The 18,858-nt window shown below is 36.6% G+C and overlaps 1 protein-coding gene across 4 annotated transcripts in view; it reads right to left on the reverse strand.

Moving 5' to 3' along the window:
- ephb2b (eph receptor B2b) overlaps positions 1-18,858 on the reverse strand; it is a 123,093-nt gene that overhangs the window by 73,003 nt on the left and 31,232 nt on the right. For all 4 annotated transcript variants that reach the window (XM_044121689.1, XM_044121687.1, XM_044121688.1 and 1 more), the window contains exon 2: positions 7,942-8,021. In XM_044121689.1, coding sequence (XP_043977624.1) covers positions 7,942-8,021 — 80 coding nt within the window. The remainder of the gene's footprint in view (positions 1-7,941; positions 8,022-18,858) is intronic.

Consider the following 18,858-nt stretch of genomic DNA (forward strand, 5'->3'; position numbering starts at 1 on the left):
TACCCAAGTATACTTGCTATGGTATAACAGACAGGATTTAACAAACTAACTAAAGCCAACTAAGCACATCAAACTGGTGGAAACTCACCAGCACAACAACTTGATGGAAGATGGATACCAACAGGTGTCAGTAATAGCAGATGTTCTCAGAATTTGGACAGGCTCTACCTCGGTTAATGCTAGTCTTTAATAGTGTGACGGAAAATTTTGCTATACTACTACTGAGTTTTTGACTATATCTTTATGGTTCAACTCGCCCTACAGACTGTCCCTAACTACTTCAGACTTATACTGAACTTTCCTGATTGTTAATTAGGTAAATTGCATGAATCAGGCACAGCTTTATGATGAAACAAGAAGGCACTTCTCAAGGCAGACATTGACAAGAAATATCCTGATATTTAAATATCACAAGATTTACTTACACTCTTTTTCTGTAAATCTTGCTTGCTTCTACAAAATTCTTCCAAATGAGAAAAGACATAAAGACTTAATGCTCAGTTCAAGGGCAAACTGTACGTATCAGGAATTTGTGTTAACCTTCACGGAATTAACACCACCACAAAGGCAACTGAAAACTACATGAAAACAATGCCAAACCCCACAAATTGTGCTACGCTGATATCGACTTTCAAGGATGGTCTGAACACAAAACAGAAGCAGAAAACTCTGTGTCTGGTGGCATTACAAATGGCCTTGAAAAGATTTCATGCAGAAAGTAATGCCATTGAATTGTCAAGAATTTCCCTTTTCATGCACATCTGGAAGACAGTAACAACCAACATGCAGACGGTCAGGAAGTTTGTTGCCTGCATCATATAGGCCACAAATTCATTCTTCATGGACACTGTCTTCAACAGACAGTCAGATTTGTGATAAATACTTGTATTTCTTCCCAGTGAACAAACTCTAAAGGGCTTTTCTTTGCCATATTATGTATTCAATGCTTTGCGAAGCACTTAAAAATTCTATTATCTAGTTCTATAACAGTAAATTCAATAACCAAAAATATTTTTTAGAAAAAAAAAACACATTAGTCAAGCAATGGAATGCATACACTGTCAGAACAATCAAACATTTTATGTTTTCATTGTTTTCACACAACATAAACCTTGTATTTATCACATCTTGTCACTACAGTGTTTGAATTAACCTGACCTAGCCTCACAATACAGAGCCACATTTCATATCGGTGCTCAATCACTGACAAAAGTAAATAAATTATTCACTCAAAAGCAGAGAGAGAAACCCAATGGAAAACTCTCGGGGCACATTCACCCTGTTTGCAGTTGTGGGAAATCTGTCAGTGCAAGAGTACCTTCCCTAGAGGGACAGCGGACAAATGACACCCACTGTCTGCATACAATTACTACGAGCGAGGCCATGGGAGCCAAATCCTGAAGGAAAGTGGGCCTCACAGAGAGGAGAGACTTACCCACTCCAAGGCTTAAGTAGAACTGTCTGCTGTAGCCTGCCTCGGCTTACATTGTCCACTACTAATGTACAACACATGAAGCAAGAAGAAAAGTTCCATCTTTTTCTTCCCTTTCACAATCCTACATGTGGCTCATATTTGCATGTGCTCTTGAATCATTCTCAAAAACTAATTTCACAGAGTTTAATTGTGAATCATATCAAATTAGTGGTCTCCAGTTATCCAGTTTTCAATTACTCTCAAGACAGAAGAGAGGCTATATTAGAAAGAAGTCTTGATGGCTTGCTTGAATTATCCACAATTATTTGTACACAACCACAATGCAATAGAGAATAGTTCTGATGAATCAAGACAGATGTCCTTAGCAAACATTTTTTAAGCATGCAGTCCACATCCCACTCCTGCAAAAGGCTTGCTATGTCATGTGTCCCTAAGTGACACTAGATATATTGCATCCTTGTACCGCACCAGATCAAAACACATCCATAATGATAACCTAAACCGCACACACTGCCTTATTATGTTCTCAGTCTATGCAGTGGACCTCAGTTTTCCCTCCACAGTAGTTGTGTGTGCTCCCTGGGGCCATAAGTCTATTTCTAAATGGCTGCAGTTGTCAGCTGTAAGAAAAACATTGACCACTTAACCCTGCACTGCTAGCCGGCTATATATCAGTTCACATAGTCATATAGTAGATATTCAGTGAGTCTTGTTCAATCTGTAGTCAGCATACTAGCTACAGATAATCACTCAGTTCAATTTAGGTTTTTAAATAGCACCAAATCACCAGAAAAAGTCATTCCAGGACACTGCACAGAAAAGGTAAGCAGATGCAAATTCAAATTGAATTGTCATCCAGTCCAGTACATTTAGACTGTGTTATTTCAGAATTATAAAGCACCAATTTGTGGGAGAAATTGTCCAGAAAAAGTAGCTAACAGATTGCATCAAGTCTTGACTTTAATTCAATTTCCACAAGAGAAAAATAACTCCTTTCAAACAAAATGGACCAACCCGACAGCATTTGGCATCTGCCTTGGTCCGCTGGAGTGTGAAACAAAATGGAAAGAAACAAACATAAAATAAGTGCAGGGAAAGATGACTACCATACAGCAATAAAAGTTATTAACATTTAGTCACCTCTTACAAACCTGAAATTTAGTGCAGTGGACCCTCTAAATATGAATGCATTTAAAAGATCATTCTTATGAATGCAGATGACACAAAAATGTCCAGAATTTAAATTTTCCTCTGTACACAAATGTGCAGGATCACTATGGTAAGCCATGAGCTAGACTGCTGATTTTTTTTGGAAACCTTGTTTTGTATGCTTCACATGTGGTGTGTCTCCCGTGCTGCACTTTCTTTCCTTTTCTGTCACCGCTACGATGTCTGCAAAAAAGCCATGGCAGTGAAGACATATTCACTTCTGGAGGCAGTAAGAAGGTGTGTGCAACATGTGCAAAGCATCTGTTTCCAGCATTATGCAAAAAAATAAATAAAATTGTTTTCTCTCACAGAATAACTATAAAAAGTCATTGTTCTGGCACATTTTTGTGCAGGCAAAAACAAGTGTCGATGAACCGATTTCATCTTAGCTGCAAACCTTATGATGTGTCATTAATGCTTTCCTTGCATGACGACTTCACTCAGGAGGGTTCTCATCTAAAAGAATTATTTTAATATATTGATTAATTATGCTTTATATTTTAAGAGAGCATTCAGACTTTCATTATGCAAATTGCTTTGGTGAAAACCATTAAATGTGTAGTTAGAGGTTCCACTGCATTTATCTATGCTACTTTGGGTGCATGAATAATCATGACTATATTGAATGGAAGCTGTTCTTATATAGTTCCATAAGTAATAATTACATACGTGAAACTCGCTTTTTAATTTACACAAAGACATTAATTAATTTACCCTCGTTTTACCTAGCAGGAAATTTTTGCGTCATACTTAGCGTCATACTTCTGATTTTTTTATTATTATTATTATTTCATTTAAAAAAAGCAGTTCAGTGATGTAGCTACAAAGGCAAATCCCTCTCTAAGCTGCCTCTGGTCTTTCATAAACTAAACTGGTCTTCAAAAATATGAACTGTCATAAAAGAAGCCAACATAAACAGCCTGGAACAAAACAATAGGCATTAGTTAGAACTTCATGTAGTTGATATATGGGCCTAAACATTTGGGGCAATCTCTTAATCTTATAACCAACTGGTCATGCACGCGAAATATGATCAGCACATCACAACATCAACAAGTGAAGTCCGCTTAGCCAGTAGGAAGTTGACCTCAACCCCCGAATCAACCTCAAACTTTTTATAGAAAACCAGTTCAGAATGTGCCTCAGTCATGGTTTGAAGTAGGAGTGTGAAATTATGTGGTTCAGGTGTGCTGACACAGAGATACAGCTAGAGGTTGTGGGACACCAGAACTCAAGGACTGGAGTTTAACATGTGGGTTCAAATATTTTGTGACAGGATAAGGTCACAAAGCATTGCAGATTTTGGCCATTGGGATGTCAGATGTTCATGTTGTTTTATATGTTCACCTTGAAGAACACCATGATTAAATACCAGAAGGGGTATGAAATTTGATTTAAAAAATCCTAACCCCATGGAACAAATTTATAGATATTTAAATTGACTTAATATGGTGTATTCATATATTCTGTACAATAAACATTCCTTTAAAAGGCAGTTATATAAAATATCAAACCACTTGTTTAATTTTCCACTGGGATGGAACATATCTCTTGTAAAGTTAGAGAATATACTGAGCATATATGAGTATACGCAGAGTAGTAAAAGCTACATGCTTTTACCACATCAGTAACGTCATGCATTGCTTGACGTTACTGATCTACCAGCTAAGCCCATGAAGCCATGCACTGCAGTATAAATGTAAGACAATAGGTTCTGTAAGGCACCTCTCGCTGTTAAACTGAGGAGGAGGGCTGCCCATGTTTCTACACCTGTTGCCTTGGGCCGAAAGCGATAAGCTATCTCCAACACTCTCGTTTTTCACCCTTCAGTATAGGGGCCTCTTAACAAGCTTGGATAAATGAATATAAAAACTTCAGCATCTACACTGATAAAACCAATCTGTACCTGAATAAATCCTGGGGATTAGGGACTTAGAATTTTATTGGGCTCCTACAACGGTATACTGAAGACTTTCTAAGACCCAAAATTATTTGGCATAAAAATCAAACAATATTCAATTCAAATCAATAAATACTTTACTAATCCCAAAGGGAAAATAAATAATATGAGAACAAATGTAAAACCAGTCAGATACTGTAAAATATTTTCAGTAAACTGAATGTGCGGCTAGAACATTCAGTTTAGTCAAACATTTTGACAAAACACCAAACTAGAACAGAGATGATCCATTAAGATCTGCGCTTCTTAAACCGTGGCACAAGTACCACTAATGATATTTGGACTGTCTTTATTACTAGCGAGGAGACAATTTAACACAAATACTATTGCACTAAAGATGAAAAAATATCTTGTTATAGAACTGATAAATGCCAAGAGTATAAAAGAATACTTGTTTATGGTATTTGCTTTATCAGAAGTGTCTCAAAATAAAAGTACAAAGGAGAAAATTCAAAGTACAAGTGAAATCTGATCAAAAGGTCCAGATTTTGGAGAGCCCACAGTCCCTTGGGCTGGAGGAGTTCTTTTAATATATCGATATATTTTTTTATTGCATGCAATAAATAAAATATTTACAACCTTTCTATTTATCTTATCTAAAAAGTTTTCTATGCATATAGCAAAATTTCTTTAAAGTTCTTCCTGCACACAGCAAAAAATTACCCTGGATGTGATATTAACTATGCCAGGCTTTACCAGGAGAGAGAACAAAAATAAATACGGGCCATTAAGAATGTGCCTAAAACTCATTACTTCGTCCAACAAGCTTGAGGCAAAGGCTTCGGTCAGCAGTGGGGTAAAGAAGTAATTGTTTTTAAATAGCTACATGCCGTTTGCTGAGATAAAAATCACGGGGAAAAAAAACAAAAAACTTAGTGGGCTGAGTCAGGTTTTCTTTGCAAATGTGTAACATATCATACTGTCAAAACATCCATTCACCGAATGGGCAATAACCCAGTAAAAGTTAACTGGAAAGAAGTGCTTGTAGCCATTTGTGTTCAATGTATCCTTGTAACTAAAACCTGAATCTGGGAATGACACCAAAGAAAGTTTAACTATCTCCCCACTACAGGTTTGAAAATCACTTTAATATTTTAATAGATAATAAATCCAGGGAAAGAATTTATAATTTCAAGCAAAGAATATTGTATTTTTTTGTACTTCAAAATACTTTAAGGTCTTTGCATAGTACTGTATGTGTGAAATATTTGAGACAAAATTCATAAAATAGGTAAATAAGCTGTTTTTATGCAAAGCAGCAACTGGATTTTGAGGTCAAAGTAGGTTGAAACTTCAAACAATTTAAATTCCAAATTCTGAATTTGATAACAAAATTAATTTCATAGTAAAGTGCCAATGAATAAAAATGTTAGGTTTTGTGTTTTTCAATTAACTGAACAGTAGTACAAAAGTCTTGTATGGTCCCTCAGTATGTTGTGGTTATGAAAACTGATTTACTCAGTTTTTTGGTGATAAAAAGTTTGAAAAGAAAACTTTAGGATTTCCATTTTGGCAAGCTGGGTATGTAGACGTATGCATTGCTTCATGTAATAATTTTCATATATGAACGAAGGATGTGATGTAAATTGAGTCTGAGATGTTGCTAATATCGCTGTGAGCACATTTGAGCAATAATTAATTAGACAAGAAGAAATCTGTACTTTGCTATGCACTGTAAAAAATAGGAAGGTGTCAGCTTCCTACATTGTGCCTTCAACAAAAAAAAGAAAAGATAAACAACTTTAAAAAATGTATGATTAAACTGCTGGTGGCTTTTTTACGTTGCAGAAAAATACCCATTGTAACTCATCAATAAGCCACACAGAACTAAGAAATTGAATAAAATCAGCAGAGGATTTTGAAATGCCCCAGGAAAAAAGGCTGCTGTGTTCTTTTTTCTTTTTTGGGCTTAGTCTAAGAGGTCTAAATCTTGTGGTAAGGTAAAAAGTGAAGGGTAGAGAGTCGCTGGTTTTGGCTGCTTTAAGTAGGCCTGGCTTGCATGTGGCTAGGAGCAACCACTGCTCTGGCAAACCATTTGGAAAAACCGTGCATCAAACAGTAAAAAGGACCATTTAACACATTACTTCCAGTCTGGAAGTTTATTAGTCTTTATGTTCCTTATTCACCTTGAACTATTTTTATGACTAAAAAACCACAGGGAGTTATGCATATTCAAATTCATGGATATTATGTGTGAATCTAAATAAGGCAAACAACTTCCTTGTCAAACCTCTACAAGTTTTTATTTCTTCTCTTTTCTTTTCTTTTTTCTTTTTTTTTTAAAGAACAAAAGTCTAGCTCACACTGAAGCCATGTTGAGACACTGATTAATCTTTTGACCTCAAAGTGGGAAACCAAAACACAACCTACCAACAGAGGATATGTTTATATGGGAGACTGAGCCAATTTACACGCTAACTATACATACACAATTAGTAAAGAGTGAATCACCTCACACTTTGCTAAAAAAATGTTTCTGGCCCTTTAAATAGCCATTTGTGTTCACTTTACTTTCAGAGTTTTTCATTTTTTAGATCATCAACAATATTTGCTTTGTTGGTAAAGTAGAATAACATTTTCCATGGGTCTAGATTTGTTTTAGATTTTCAACCAGTTGTCTCCATTGTAGCCATTTTGACTAATGAAAACTCATAGAAAATGTTATTCTTGATCCTTTGTAATTAACAATCTTAAATCATTCCATTTAAGTAAAACAGCTTTATACTAAACTCAACACTGGAAGTATTTTGTAATCTTCTTTATTGCCAGCTGCTTTTGTCCACATAGGGAAAGGCTATAATTTCACGTGTTGTTCTTAGTCTCCAATCATGGAATATGATAGCATACTGCATTTCAACAAAGCGAATAAATTGCACAATTTGGACACAGATGTAAATTCAGATAACTGCGGCTAGTGTATTGAGAAAATGGTGTCTGTGCATGTATCTCCAATTTCCAGTGAATTACTGCTGATGTAGGCTGTTGAGCAATAAGTTTCCAAGATAAATTACATATCCCAGTACCAGTTCTACCAGAAGCTCCTGGGATATATTCAACTTTGATTTTTGAGGTTTTTTAAAAATATGTACAATGGGCAAAAAAAATGGCAGTTATAGTGATAAGACAGTAAAAGTTATGGATATCTTATATGATTTTACTCAATAGGTTTATGCAGTGAAAATAGCAGAAAACAACAAAACTAAACAGTTACAAACAATATGTGTACTGTATCTCGCTGTTTTAGTAAAGTGATTTTGAGCAACAGCAGAGAGTAAAAACACAATGTAAATGAGATATTTGGAGTAAGAATGCAGGGAGAGTAGACCAAGTCACTTACACTATTGTCACTTGACCCCGACACAGGATAGACCGTCCAGCCAAGCTCCGCCGTGGCTGTAGTGGAATCCATGAGCATCTCTGTGGGGAAATAGGAGAAGAGATGGGGTCAGATAATCAGCTGCTGTGAATGTATTGCTGAAACAAAAACTATGACATTAACATAATCATTAAAACAAAAGTCTGTTAATGTCTGTTCTTACGTCATTATCCCAACATGTTTCAGGGAAATAACTGCCTTGAAAATTAAGTCTCTGCAGTACATTGGAGGCAACACCATATATACCACGGATTAGCTGATGGACAGAAACACTTCTAGTAATTGGGGTCAAAGAGGATGTGCCTCCTGACAGAGAGGAGGAAATCTGTGGCACAAATTTCTCCAGCCTCGTCCAACTGTCCATCATATGCTCAGCGAGACATTCATATGGTCACCTTCTCTGCCTCTTTTCCCTAATCTTTGTACCCACGCCCTCAAGCCTGGGTTCCCACCCAAGATGTGGTGTTAGCGCCACTGCTCACCGTCTGTTACAGTCAGCAGGTCTAATGAATATCTCCAGCTTGTGTCACTCCTGTGCGCTACGGTTTAGCTGCCACAGATGGAGACACCATTCATCAGTTTGGAGGCGTCAGCTGCAACTTCAAAATGCCACAGAGGGATTTAGAAACCCCCTTGACAAGCATGGCAACTAATCTTAACATAAGTCAGACCCTGGGACCACGACACAGGTCTGCTAGACAAATGCACTCTGTGGCACTTCACTTGTATGAAATAACTGAATTAAAGCTAAGTGTGTAGATCCTTGTCAAAGAAAACTGCATAAATCTGATAAAATGTCAAAGTTCTTTACAAAGGTAGTGACCAAGCAGAATCAAAGACATCTAAAGTTATGACTAAAAGGATTTGATATCCTCCTTACATTTTCAGTTCGAAGATTGGGTAATGTTCCAGACACTTGAATTTTTTTTTTTGCTCATAACCTTGGATTTTCTCTGATTTATATTCCAGAGAACGCTGCAGATTTTAATTAACAGCCTCCAAAAGCATTGCTTTATTTCAGAGCCTTCTGCTGACTTTCAGAATCTCATCAATACTCGCAAGACATAATACTTGATTTCACATCCTTTTAGTTATCACAAAGCCTAAATCTTATAATTAAGCAGATGAGACTGCAATTGAGCAGCTATTGATAACCTTCTGAGTGACTCAGAGTTGAGCAGTCTGCATGGGTGTTAGGCAGTGAAATGGTAATTATACCCCATAATGATAACGATAATTAGTGGGGGAGAAAAGTGAGAATAATAAGCCCCCTTTGTGGTGGTTTAGAGAGTGTTGTGGGGGAACAGAGAGCAAATTTCCGTAGGAATGTTAACATTGGCTGGATGACGCATCATTCTCTTCCCCCAAACCCGACTTCTTTCTCTCTGAAGCCACACATTCCTTTTGTCTGTTTCTATTCTGACCTACCATTCTCACTCTGTCTTTTGCTATTTCATATTTTTTCCTTAACAGAGTTTTGCTACTTCTCACCTCTTTATTCACGTTCTCTCAGGCAAACCTCCTCCCCCTTCTTTACTCTTGTTTTATGTGTATCTCACTAGTGCTATCAGTGACCCAAAAGTACTACCTCCCTATGAAAGACTGATCACTTTTCTTCCTGCTGCTGTCTACACTTGAGTCTCGGCAGCCACACAGATTCATTACCTCCCGTGAGGCAGAGCAGCACATAGCTCACCCCTGTCAGCCACAGCCTCGTTCTCGGTCCCAGCCGAGGCAGAGCGCGAGTGCTCAGCAAGACGTGCCGGGTATTAGTCAGGAGGACACAGAGGTACTCGCGGGAATGCGTAGGAATTATTTTTCGTTTTCGCTTGCGAGGACATGTTTACGTATGGTCATTTGAATTTTATCACTCACAGGAATGGTGTGAATGCATGCTGAAAACTAGTAAACACTAGTCCTGCTGGAACTCTCTCATCTTACATGGACATGCAGTCGAAAATATTCTTCAGGCACTCTTACAGAGGGAATGAAAAAAAAAAACATAGAAACTCCTTAATTAGAGCTGGGTTATCATGTGGGTTTCATTGTAGGCCATTGCTTTGTAGATTTCATACAATGTCTATGAGGGTTTTAATTAAAAGCAAAAGGATTAATGAAACACTGTTCTACGTTCTAATTAGATACTAATTCAGGGAAATCAGGAGAATTTCATTGTCAACCAAGTAAATTAGTGTTTGTTGAGGGGCTTTCATTTGTAACAGGTGGGTGTAATAAACCTTTTACAGCTCCAAGACCACACACAAGCAGATTAACTACAAGAAATTCATGCAAAGTTCTTGATCTACTATTTTTCGTACTTTACTTTTGCACTGTGATATTACATTTTCAGTTTAATTCCAACAAGTATGGTTCCCTCCTTTAATAAACAAAAACTAAAAATGCACAGAGAAATTGGAACTTTAAAATCTGATCTTGTCCACATCATACAAGAAACAGCGACAACAACACTTTCTAGTCTGGATACGTTTTGTGAGTGAGAAATACTCAGAGTAAACTGTCATCAGTACCAAATGGTTAAAATGAATTCAAGGAAAAAATAGAAATGTTTTCTCCAACCTACAAAAAGATGTCTGCAGTTCATTTAGGTTATGAAAAAAGTGAGAGTAAAAGATTTTCAAACAGAGACCATATGTAAGACTCAACTTAATCATGGGTCACTGATATAAATATTAGTTGTTCTAACTTTTGACTAGACTCAGATCAGGCAAAACTGCCTATAGCCCAACAGCTGTCACACAAGCAGTGCTACTGCTTTTGATAAATAATTATTGACTGTTCATAGGAGAAAGGATCTATTCTCTTATAGATCCTACAAAAGAAATACAAAATTGGCACGATTTGGTATGAAACATGTTGCCATTACAAGAAACAAAAAAATAATAAGAGCATTGCAAAAAAAAAATCTTTAAATACACACCATTAAACAAAAAAGTAGAATGTTTACTCTTTCACTCTATTTAAAAATAAAACATTTTTAGTATTGATTTTATGGCACATTAAGAGTTGGTTTGCAATAGATATATTTTAGCTAGCACAATTTTTAAAAGGATTCACCAGAGTGGTCCAACATCTGATGATGAATTGGAGTCTCTCAATTTCCCATCCAAGCAGTAACTGTATTTGCAGTATTTGTGTGGCAGTGTTAAGTGATGCATAAACGTGTTTTAACAGGTTGAGCTCGTGGGAAAATGATCTCCATGTTGGCAGGCAGAGACGGGATGGATACTTAACAGAGAACAAAAGAAGCATATTGACAATATGACAGTGAATAATTAAAACCTTTTTTGTATTTTTATGCTCTTAACTCTAGAGGCAGGTATGAATATGCAATGAGCCATAGGAGTCTAAGAAAAGCCCACTATGAGGAGAGTGCTTCCTCTAACACTTCCTGAGAATAAGAAGAGAGTTTAGTGCTGATCTTAGAGAGCTCTCAACTGAGAGGCTGTCTAAAGTGACAGGCGAGTGGAATGGGAAAAGGGGTGCGTGGTACTACAACAACACTCTTCTTCTCTAAGAGGGGTCAATGTTTTATCTCTGTTTTCTAAAAAAAAAAAAGCAACAGAATTTCCAATGAGGGATACAGAGAGGACGTATTCACTGCAGAAAATTGTGTTTTATGCACAAACAGCTGCTGCGACTCAGAAAATAAACAACAAATGCCTATAGACAAGATTTCCTAAATTGTTAGTCATTGTGTAAAGGTCCCAGTATGGATTGCTTGAATCTGCTGTTTACATCCCAGCTCAGATAATTATTCTGTGGAATTTGTTCTGCTTCTGCTGTTTTCCTGTATTGGCTTTCTTTCTTTTTTTTTCTCCCAGCCTGTTTCTCAATGTGTTGCCCTTGGTTTACCATGGTGACTGACAATTCATGATTTGGCCAAAGGGCAAAAATCCTAGTTTGACAGCTGGATGACCAATTAGTAGGGGGAGATAGACAGGTTACTCCAGTCTGGGTGATGGATGTCTCTTCTGCCAGGAGGAATATCTGAACAAAAATATGTGCACCTTTTCTTAGAGTATGCAATACAACAAGGCTGGCTTCTTAAACAAATTTCACAGTTGCACACAGCATCATGTGCAGCTACAAAGTGAGATGTTTCTGTGCCTTTTTTTCCCAAGCATGAGGAACCGATTTTGACAAATTGCTTTGCATGTTATTGCATCATCAGGTGAAAAGCACTGCATATAAATGACTATAACATGGTAGCTCTAACAGAAATCAAAGAGAATGAACCAATTTTCTAACAAACCAGCAAATATTTAGCTCCTACGGTTTAACAGGGGTATTTCAAGAAAACAATTGACCTCCAAAACAGCATGAAGCAGCTTGAAGGCATTATTTCTTTTTTATCTTTCTTGCCAGCAGAACTGTAGCCTCCTTCCTCCATGGAGCAAATCCCTCAGTATTTAATTTAAAAAAATATATATAAACCCACATATGGTGCTGCGATAATGTCAGCAAACGGAGCTGAAAAACAGCTTCAACATTCTGCCCCAAAAATCCATGTTTTGTTAAATTCTGGTAAACCACAATTGCAAGACAAATGTGTGTGACTGAACACCTGAAACCATGCTATTTGAAGGCAAATGTGGAAAGACCGTTGTATGCGCCACAGTTGGAGGGCAGCAGCTGGTCATTGAACTAAAAACAGAATTCTATATAGTCAACCAAGCACGCAAATCTTGCAGATTAAGGGGAAAGGGAACGGCATACCCCTGAGAAAGCCAAAGACATGATTTATAGCTTCAGTGATAGACAGATCTTAACTCTAGAGTTATTATTTCCAACTGTATGACCAGTTGGAAATAATAACACCTTTTATTTACATTCAATGAGTGAGAGGAGCTCCCAGCCTCGAGAAACTTGGCTAAACTAATCTGTCAACACAAGCTGAGCTCATTAAGGTGCACAAGAACTTTCACCAGAGTTCTAACATTTTTTTCTTAAGTGTTAGATAAATTTTTAATAACCACTTTACAATTAGGCAAGCTTTCTTGTCATTGGGGTATCAGTGGTGGAGAGTCAATTAAGTAGATTTACATGGTAAAAAGGTTCGTATTAAATTCTATCAGTTCACAATTAAGATGTTGATACTACAGCTCAAAAGTTCACCCTTTACTCATTAAGACTGCACTGAGTAGAGTTTTTCCAAGGAATAGAAAGATGAGCAGGGAAGCTGGGCAGTTGATTTTGGCAGAGTCTACTGGAGTATGAAATATTGTACTGCACACACAAACACTCATAAAGTGGAGCACTCGCAGAGCACTGGCTGTTGACAGAATGATACAGTATGGTGTTCCCAAGGGCCCCAAGCAGGATGTAAGATGGTAATCTCTACACAGCCAAGCTGCGTTATCAGTCAGTGTGACTGAACATGTCAACAAAGCAAGCAGACTAGAGCAAAAACCAAAAGCAAGAGATGCAAACGGGTAAGTTATATTGGCCTGAAACAATTTCAGGTCCCACACCAGGGAAGCAACTATCCTTGTCTGACATCATATCTCAGAGCTGCTTTTTACTTTTCATTATGATGAAATTCTCTGTAATCTCACTTCAGCTATAGATGGGTTATCTTCATCACACAACGTACATTCCCTGGCACAACTGTTGTTTGTTTATAAGCACATACAGTGAAGTTAGAAATATCCCAAGATTCAAATGTAAATTGTCCTTAGAATGACATAAGACTGATTATATTTCAAAACAAAAATTTACATACTTAATAGAGAAATGTTTTCTATTTTTATATGTTGAGAAATAGTGATTGTACTATAATTTTCATTCAGATGTCTATTAAAGTCAAGACCTTTATAGATGGTTGCTCTGATTAAATAATCATATCTAAACTATCAATGTGCACAAACAACAAAACAGTCATAGCTGTTCATATTACTCATATCATATTAGCTTTCAGTATCTGTGGCTGTCTTATTTTACTGAACACCAGTTATACCAGCCATCTGAAATTAGTTTTTTTTTTGTTTTGTTTTGTTTTGTTTTGTAGCATGCATCAAGATGTTTTATGTCTTATCCAGTATTTGTAGGTGTAATATCAGTGTACATTAGTCATTAAAATATTTCAGGTCTAATTGACACCATATTTCATGCCGGAAAGACGTCAACTTAAGCAGTAAATTGCAAGTTGGAACACTCACAGACCCTACAGTCTGGGCAGTGTGGAAGAAACCTGGCCACTGACAAAAGCTTATGGATTTATTAGCACGCCTTCCATATTTCACAAACCCCTGAAACCTAAATAGAACGGTTTAACAGATCAGTAGATTTAAAGTTTTGCAGAGGAAAGTTCTGTAAAGCAGAGGCCAATATTTTTATAGGCTGCACCCTACGAGAACATGAGTGTGACTCGAGAATAGCGAGGCCATACAAATGACATCCATCCATCACTCCAATCCTTTAAGTGTTTTAGGAGTTCTGTGATATGACTCACTCAGCACAGTCGAAATACCTGCAGCAAAATTTGACAGGGATTGCTTTTTATCAAAGTGACAGCTTTTCAGATACCACTCCTAATTGATTTGATGGAATTCGCAAGCCTCCCACGCCTTGCCTACAAGTCATCAGTTGAAAATGAAAGATGAAAAATGCACATACATCATGTACTTTACAGATGTCTGCAGATGTGTGTTTTACATGGACTGTCTCTTCTTTCTCCATGGCCTTCCTTTTTTCTTGAGTTCTTACGGGAGCCTTCAGACTGTGTTATATTAGACCAAAGGATAAGATTTTGCTTAGGCTTTAAATGCACAAAGCTGAAATAGAGACTGCTGCTTGTCTGACTTCCCCCTCTGATTTTGTTTTACATCAGATGATATCTGCATTAGTCAAAGGAATAGCAATCTCCAAGCCAACCAATTTGATTGGCACCTAAGGCAAATTACAGTAAAGTACATAAAGTGGGTGATTCCAGATAAAAGATTCAATGGGGAAGGCAAAGGGATAAAGCACAAGGATTTTGGATATACTCTAAGAAATATGGCTATGTTAAAAATGAGAACATGCAGTCCATGCTACATTTACTGGCACTCCTAGTAAGGATGTGTAAAAAACCTTAGTGCAAAAGTATGACCACATACTTAAAATTTAGGAAAAAAAGTCCAACCTTTGATTTGAGTACATGCGGAAAACATATTAAGAAATAATTGTTTTGACAAAATCACTGCTGGGGAAAATATTGGCACCTCTAAGAATTCCTTTAAAATAAAGTTCTTTAACTTGAACAGAAATTCTAGGAAACTTTTAATTAGTAATTCAGGCCTTTTCCTCCATGGTATAAATATGAGATGACATGAGACAAATTTCTTTGAGCCAGTGGCACCTAAGCTGGATGATGACCCTAAATTTACTTCAACAACACACACAATGAATATGACGGTAGGAGATGAAATACATTTTATTGTTAAAAACTGCAGGTAAGAGGGGTTAACAAATCTCTACAACAACCAGTAGAGACCATATATATATACAGTTAGACTTCACCAGCTGTGGAGGTTTGATCCCTTGAAAAGTAATTTTTCTATACTACCACCACATACATAAACATGTAACATTTGAAAAGCTATACAAGGACTTGAGATTATTGGGACCACTCCGATCTCAAATCAGGGATATTCCACATGTTGGATTTTCTTGGCCTGATATCACAGTGTTCATCAGGAAAACATGAATGCCGTCTGTTGAATGTGACGTGCAGCTAATCAGAAAGTGAATAATGGAAACACACATGGAAATCCAAAATACTGGAATCAGAACAACCGACTTAAAATGAACAATGCTATGGTGCACCAGAAAGTCCAGTGGACATTGGAAAAGTCTTTGCATTGTTTTTCTCTGTTAAATACAGTTCACAAACTCTTGCCATTTACTTCTCTGAATCGGCCAAGTTTGTTTATTCCAGCTTGGTGAAATAATACAGAAGACGGTGCTGTCCCATTGTGAAAAGGGGGTTGTTCAAAGTATTTATACCATTGACACCAATATAGGCTTCAACAGCAATTTTAGTAAAAAGTATATTTCAATATATTTCCCCCATTTAAAAAAAAAATACTCAAATTATAGGTTTGATGTATGAGGTTTATAAGTGTAAAATTGTGCTGCTGCAGAAAAAGATTAATTCAGTCTTATGCTTTTTTACACAGATTTACTTGGGGTGGCAATAAATGTGACTGATACTGTATATACTTGGACACATTTATATGTGAATTTGTGTAAACGATAGGTACTCCTTTTTATTGTAACAGCTTGTTTTTATTTGGGTGATAAAAGGATTCCTCCACATATTAGAGTCATCACAGAACAGCAAACATATCTAGTTTATGACCTATTCTATGAGCCTTTACAGCCCTTTCATCCTCTAAAAATGCTTTAAAAGCTGTTGTAAATTCCTGTTCAGGGGTTCTGGCTCCTTATCATTTAAAGTGTGGTGATAAGGTTCATCTTCTAAGAATAAGAGCTGCTTTTTTCACAAAGACTAATAAAGATTTTCCAGCCACACATCAATCACTGTTTAAGCACCACAGTTTACTATACATTCAAACACATTTATGTATTGCTTCTTGTTTGTATAGTTTAATTCACATCTATATACACATTTTAAATAAGAGACTTCTGAAAAAGAAAAAAAATTCAAAGAAATTATAAATATTACTAATTTGAAAATTTAAATATTTCACTACCTAGTGTCTTCCAGGCTTATTCTGTGCTGTGTGACTCTTTGAATTTCTTAATATTTTAAGACTCACTCCACTTCATTCAGTTCTTTGTTCATCCAACTCCTGCTTTATGAGCATCAGTTCTTTTTGTCAAGTATAAGCAAGATGAGATGACTAAGACCATAGATTTTGGAACAACTTCAAAATATAGCAATGGATGACTTAGCCAAGTCATGAATTGCTGAATTAAAGAAAACAATCTCCAGACCAGTGCACATGGTTGCCATACTGGAAGACAAAGTGATGACCAAGACATAGCTTGGCAGCTGACTTCTCTAGGATTTATATCTAAATCTTCACATATCCATCTTTCTTAATGAGTCCTTCCACCTTGTCAGGATTCCAAGTGCTAGCTGCAGTGAAACCAAAACCATGTTTCACTGATGGTGTTCTTTGAATTATAGGCCTCTAAACTTCTTTCTCAAAACATAAAGCAAAGAGCTCCAGTTATGCTTCATCTCACCAAAGATGCTTCTAGTAAGCAGACTTAAAATGACCTAAAAAGCCGGTCGCTGGATTAAGTACCATCTCCAAAACACCAATGCCAATGAAACTGACTTGCCTACACAAACCCCTGACTTGAATATGAGCAAATATTTGAGGGCTGAACCAAATAAGATGATCTATACTAGAAGGCGATCAAATCTGAAACAGCTTAATGGATTCTAAAGAATTGATTAGAATTTCTCTGGAGAGGTTTGGAAAACTGCAGCAAACTACTGCAGACTGCACTACTGTAGATTTGAGGGCTAATTATTCAGACTGGTAGTTTTTATTTTCGTGGACTAATTTGATTCTGAGAAAAATGTAGCATCCAAAATAAAATTAGGGTGTTTGAAAAAGACATAAGTTTAAAAGCACTTGGGAAATACTAGAAGTTTGAATAATTTTGCCCTCAACAGTGGCTTTTCAATTACTCAGTTTAGCCAGATTTCCACAATTAGCTGTAATATGTTATCTGTTTGCAACATTAGAGGTTTACCAACACTATACTGCTGCACATGACAACTTATGACCACAGCAAGGGCTTGACAAATTAGTCTCAAAACCACATTAAGTAAATGCACACCTTTACTTGGTGTGCATTTTGGTTTCTGGGTCAAGTACTGGGGGAAAGAGTAATAAGATCCTAAGACTTCCCCATGTTTAATGATAAATCTTACTCATCTGGGGCTGTAAATGTTTCATGAAGTCTAAATAAATGAATAGCTTGTTCCCGCCGCGAAGCTGTCTGTTTTTCCTGAAGGCTAACTAGCTCTAACAAGCTAAGGTGCAAACAAACTAAACACCCTGTATTCATAATTAATTTTTTTAAAAATAAGAATTTAAAGACATTTTAAAATATGCAGCCAAGTTTGAAAAAAAAATCAAAGCTTATGATTCTCTCTTTTTTTTTCATCTTGAAACACTTATGTAAACAAAGTTAACATTCTGTATGAGTTCTGTATGAACTTTGTCTGCCCAAACTGCCTGAAGAATACACTCCGTACATTAGTTAAGCATAAAAACACAACTTGTACATATAAGTAGTACCTCAGGTTACCGTCTTTTACTGGCTGAAAATTATGGTCTAGGGTATAGAAGCCTGTTAAGTCTTGCCTGATTTCAGTAAGGGACATTCTGCTTTCCTTTCTATCTCTCTGTGTTTGTTTGAAAACACGTTTGAGTGCATTTGCAAGAGCAATAATGGGATGGCCCCCTGCTCTATGATTTTGATCTAAATGAAGAGTAAATAGTAAAAAGTAAAAAGTTAAAATTTGTTAAGCTGATACACATAATGATGAAAACATTTCTTGCCAATCATACGTGATGTATCACAAGGGCACCATTTCTGAGTAACTATACTCTATTAAAACAAGAGCATTTACTGAACACTCTTTGCCAAACAGTTATTAGATAATACATAGCCTACTGGCAATGTTCAACATGTGAAACTAACCATGTCTTCTGCATAACAAATCAAAATTAAGTGTAATACAATCTTAGTTTAAAACGGTCTAACAGTTTGTGCTGATTCCATTCAGTTCAGTTTATATGCAATTTCCAGTAAACATCATATGAACACATTTTACTAGACAAACAGGTCAAATTCATATTTAAAAAGCTGTAATCCGATGAATACAGT

Source organism: Gambusia affinis, linkage group LG07 (genome assembly GCF_019740435.1).
Source record: "Gambusia affinis linkage group LG07, SWU_Gaff_1.0, whole genome shotgun sequence".
In the NCBI taxonomy this organism is placed as follows: domain Eukaryota; kingdom Metazoa; phylum Chordata; class Actinopteri; order Cyprinodontiformes; family Poeciliidae; genus Gambusia; species Gambusia affinis.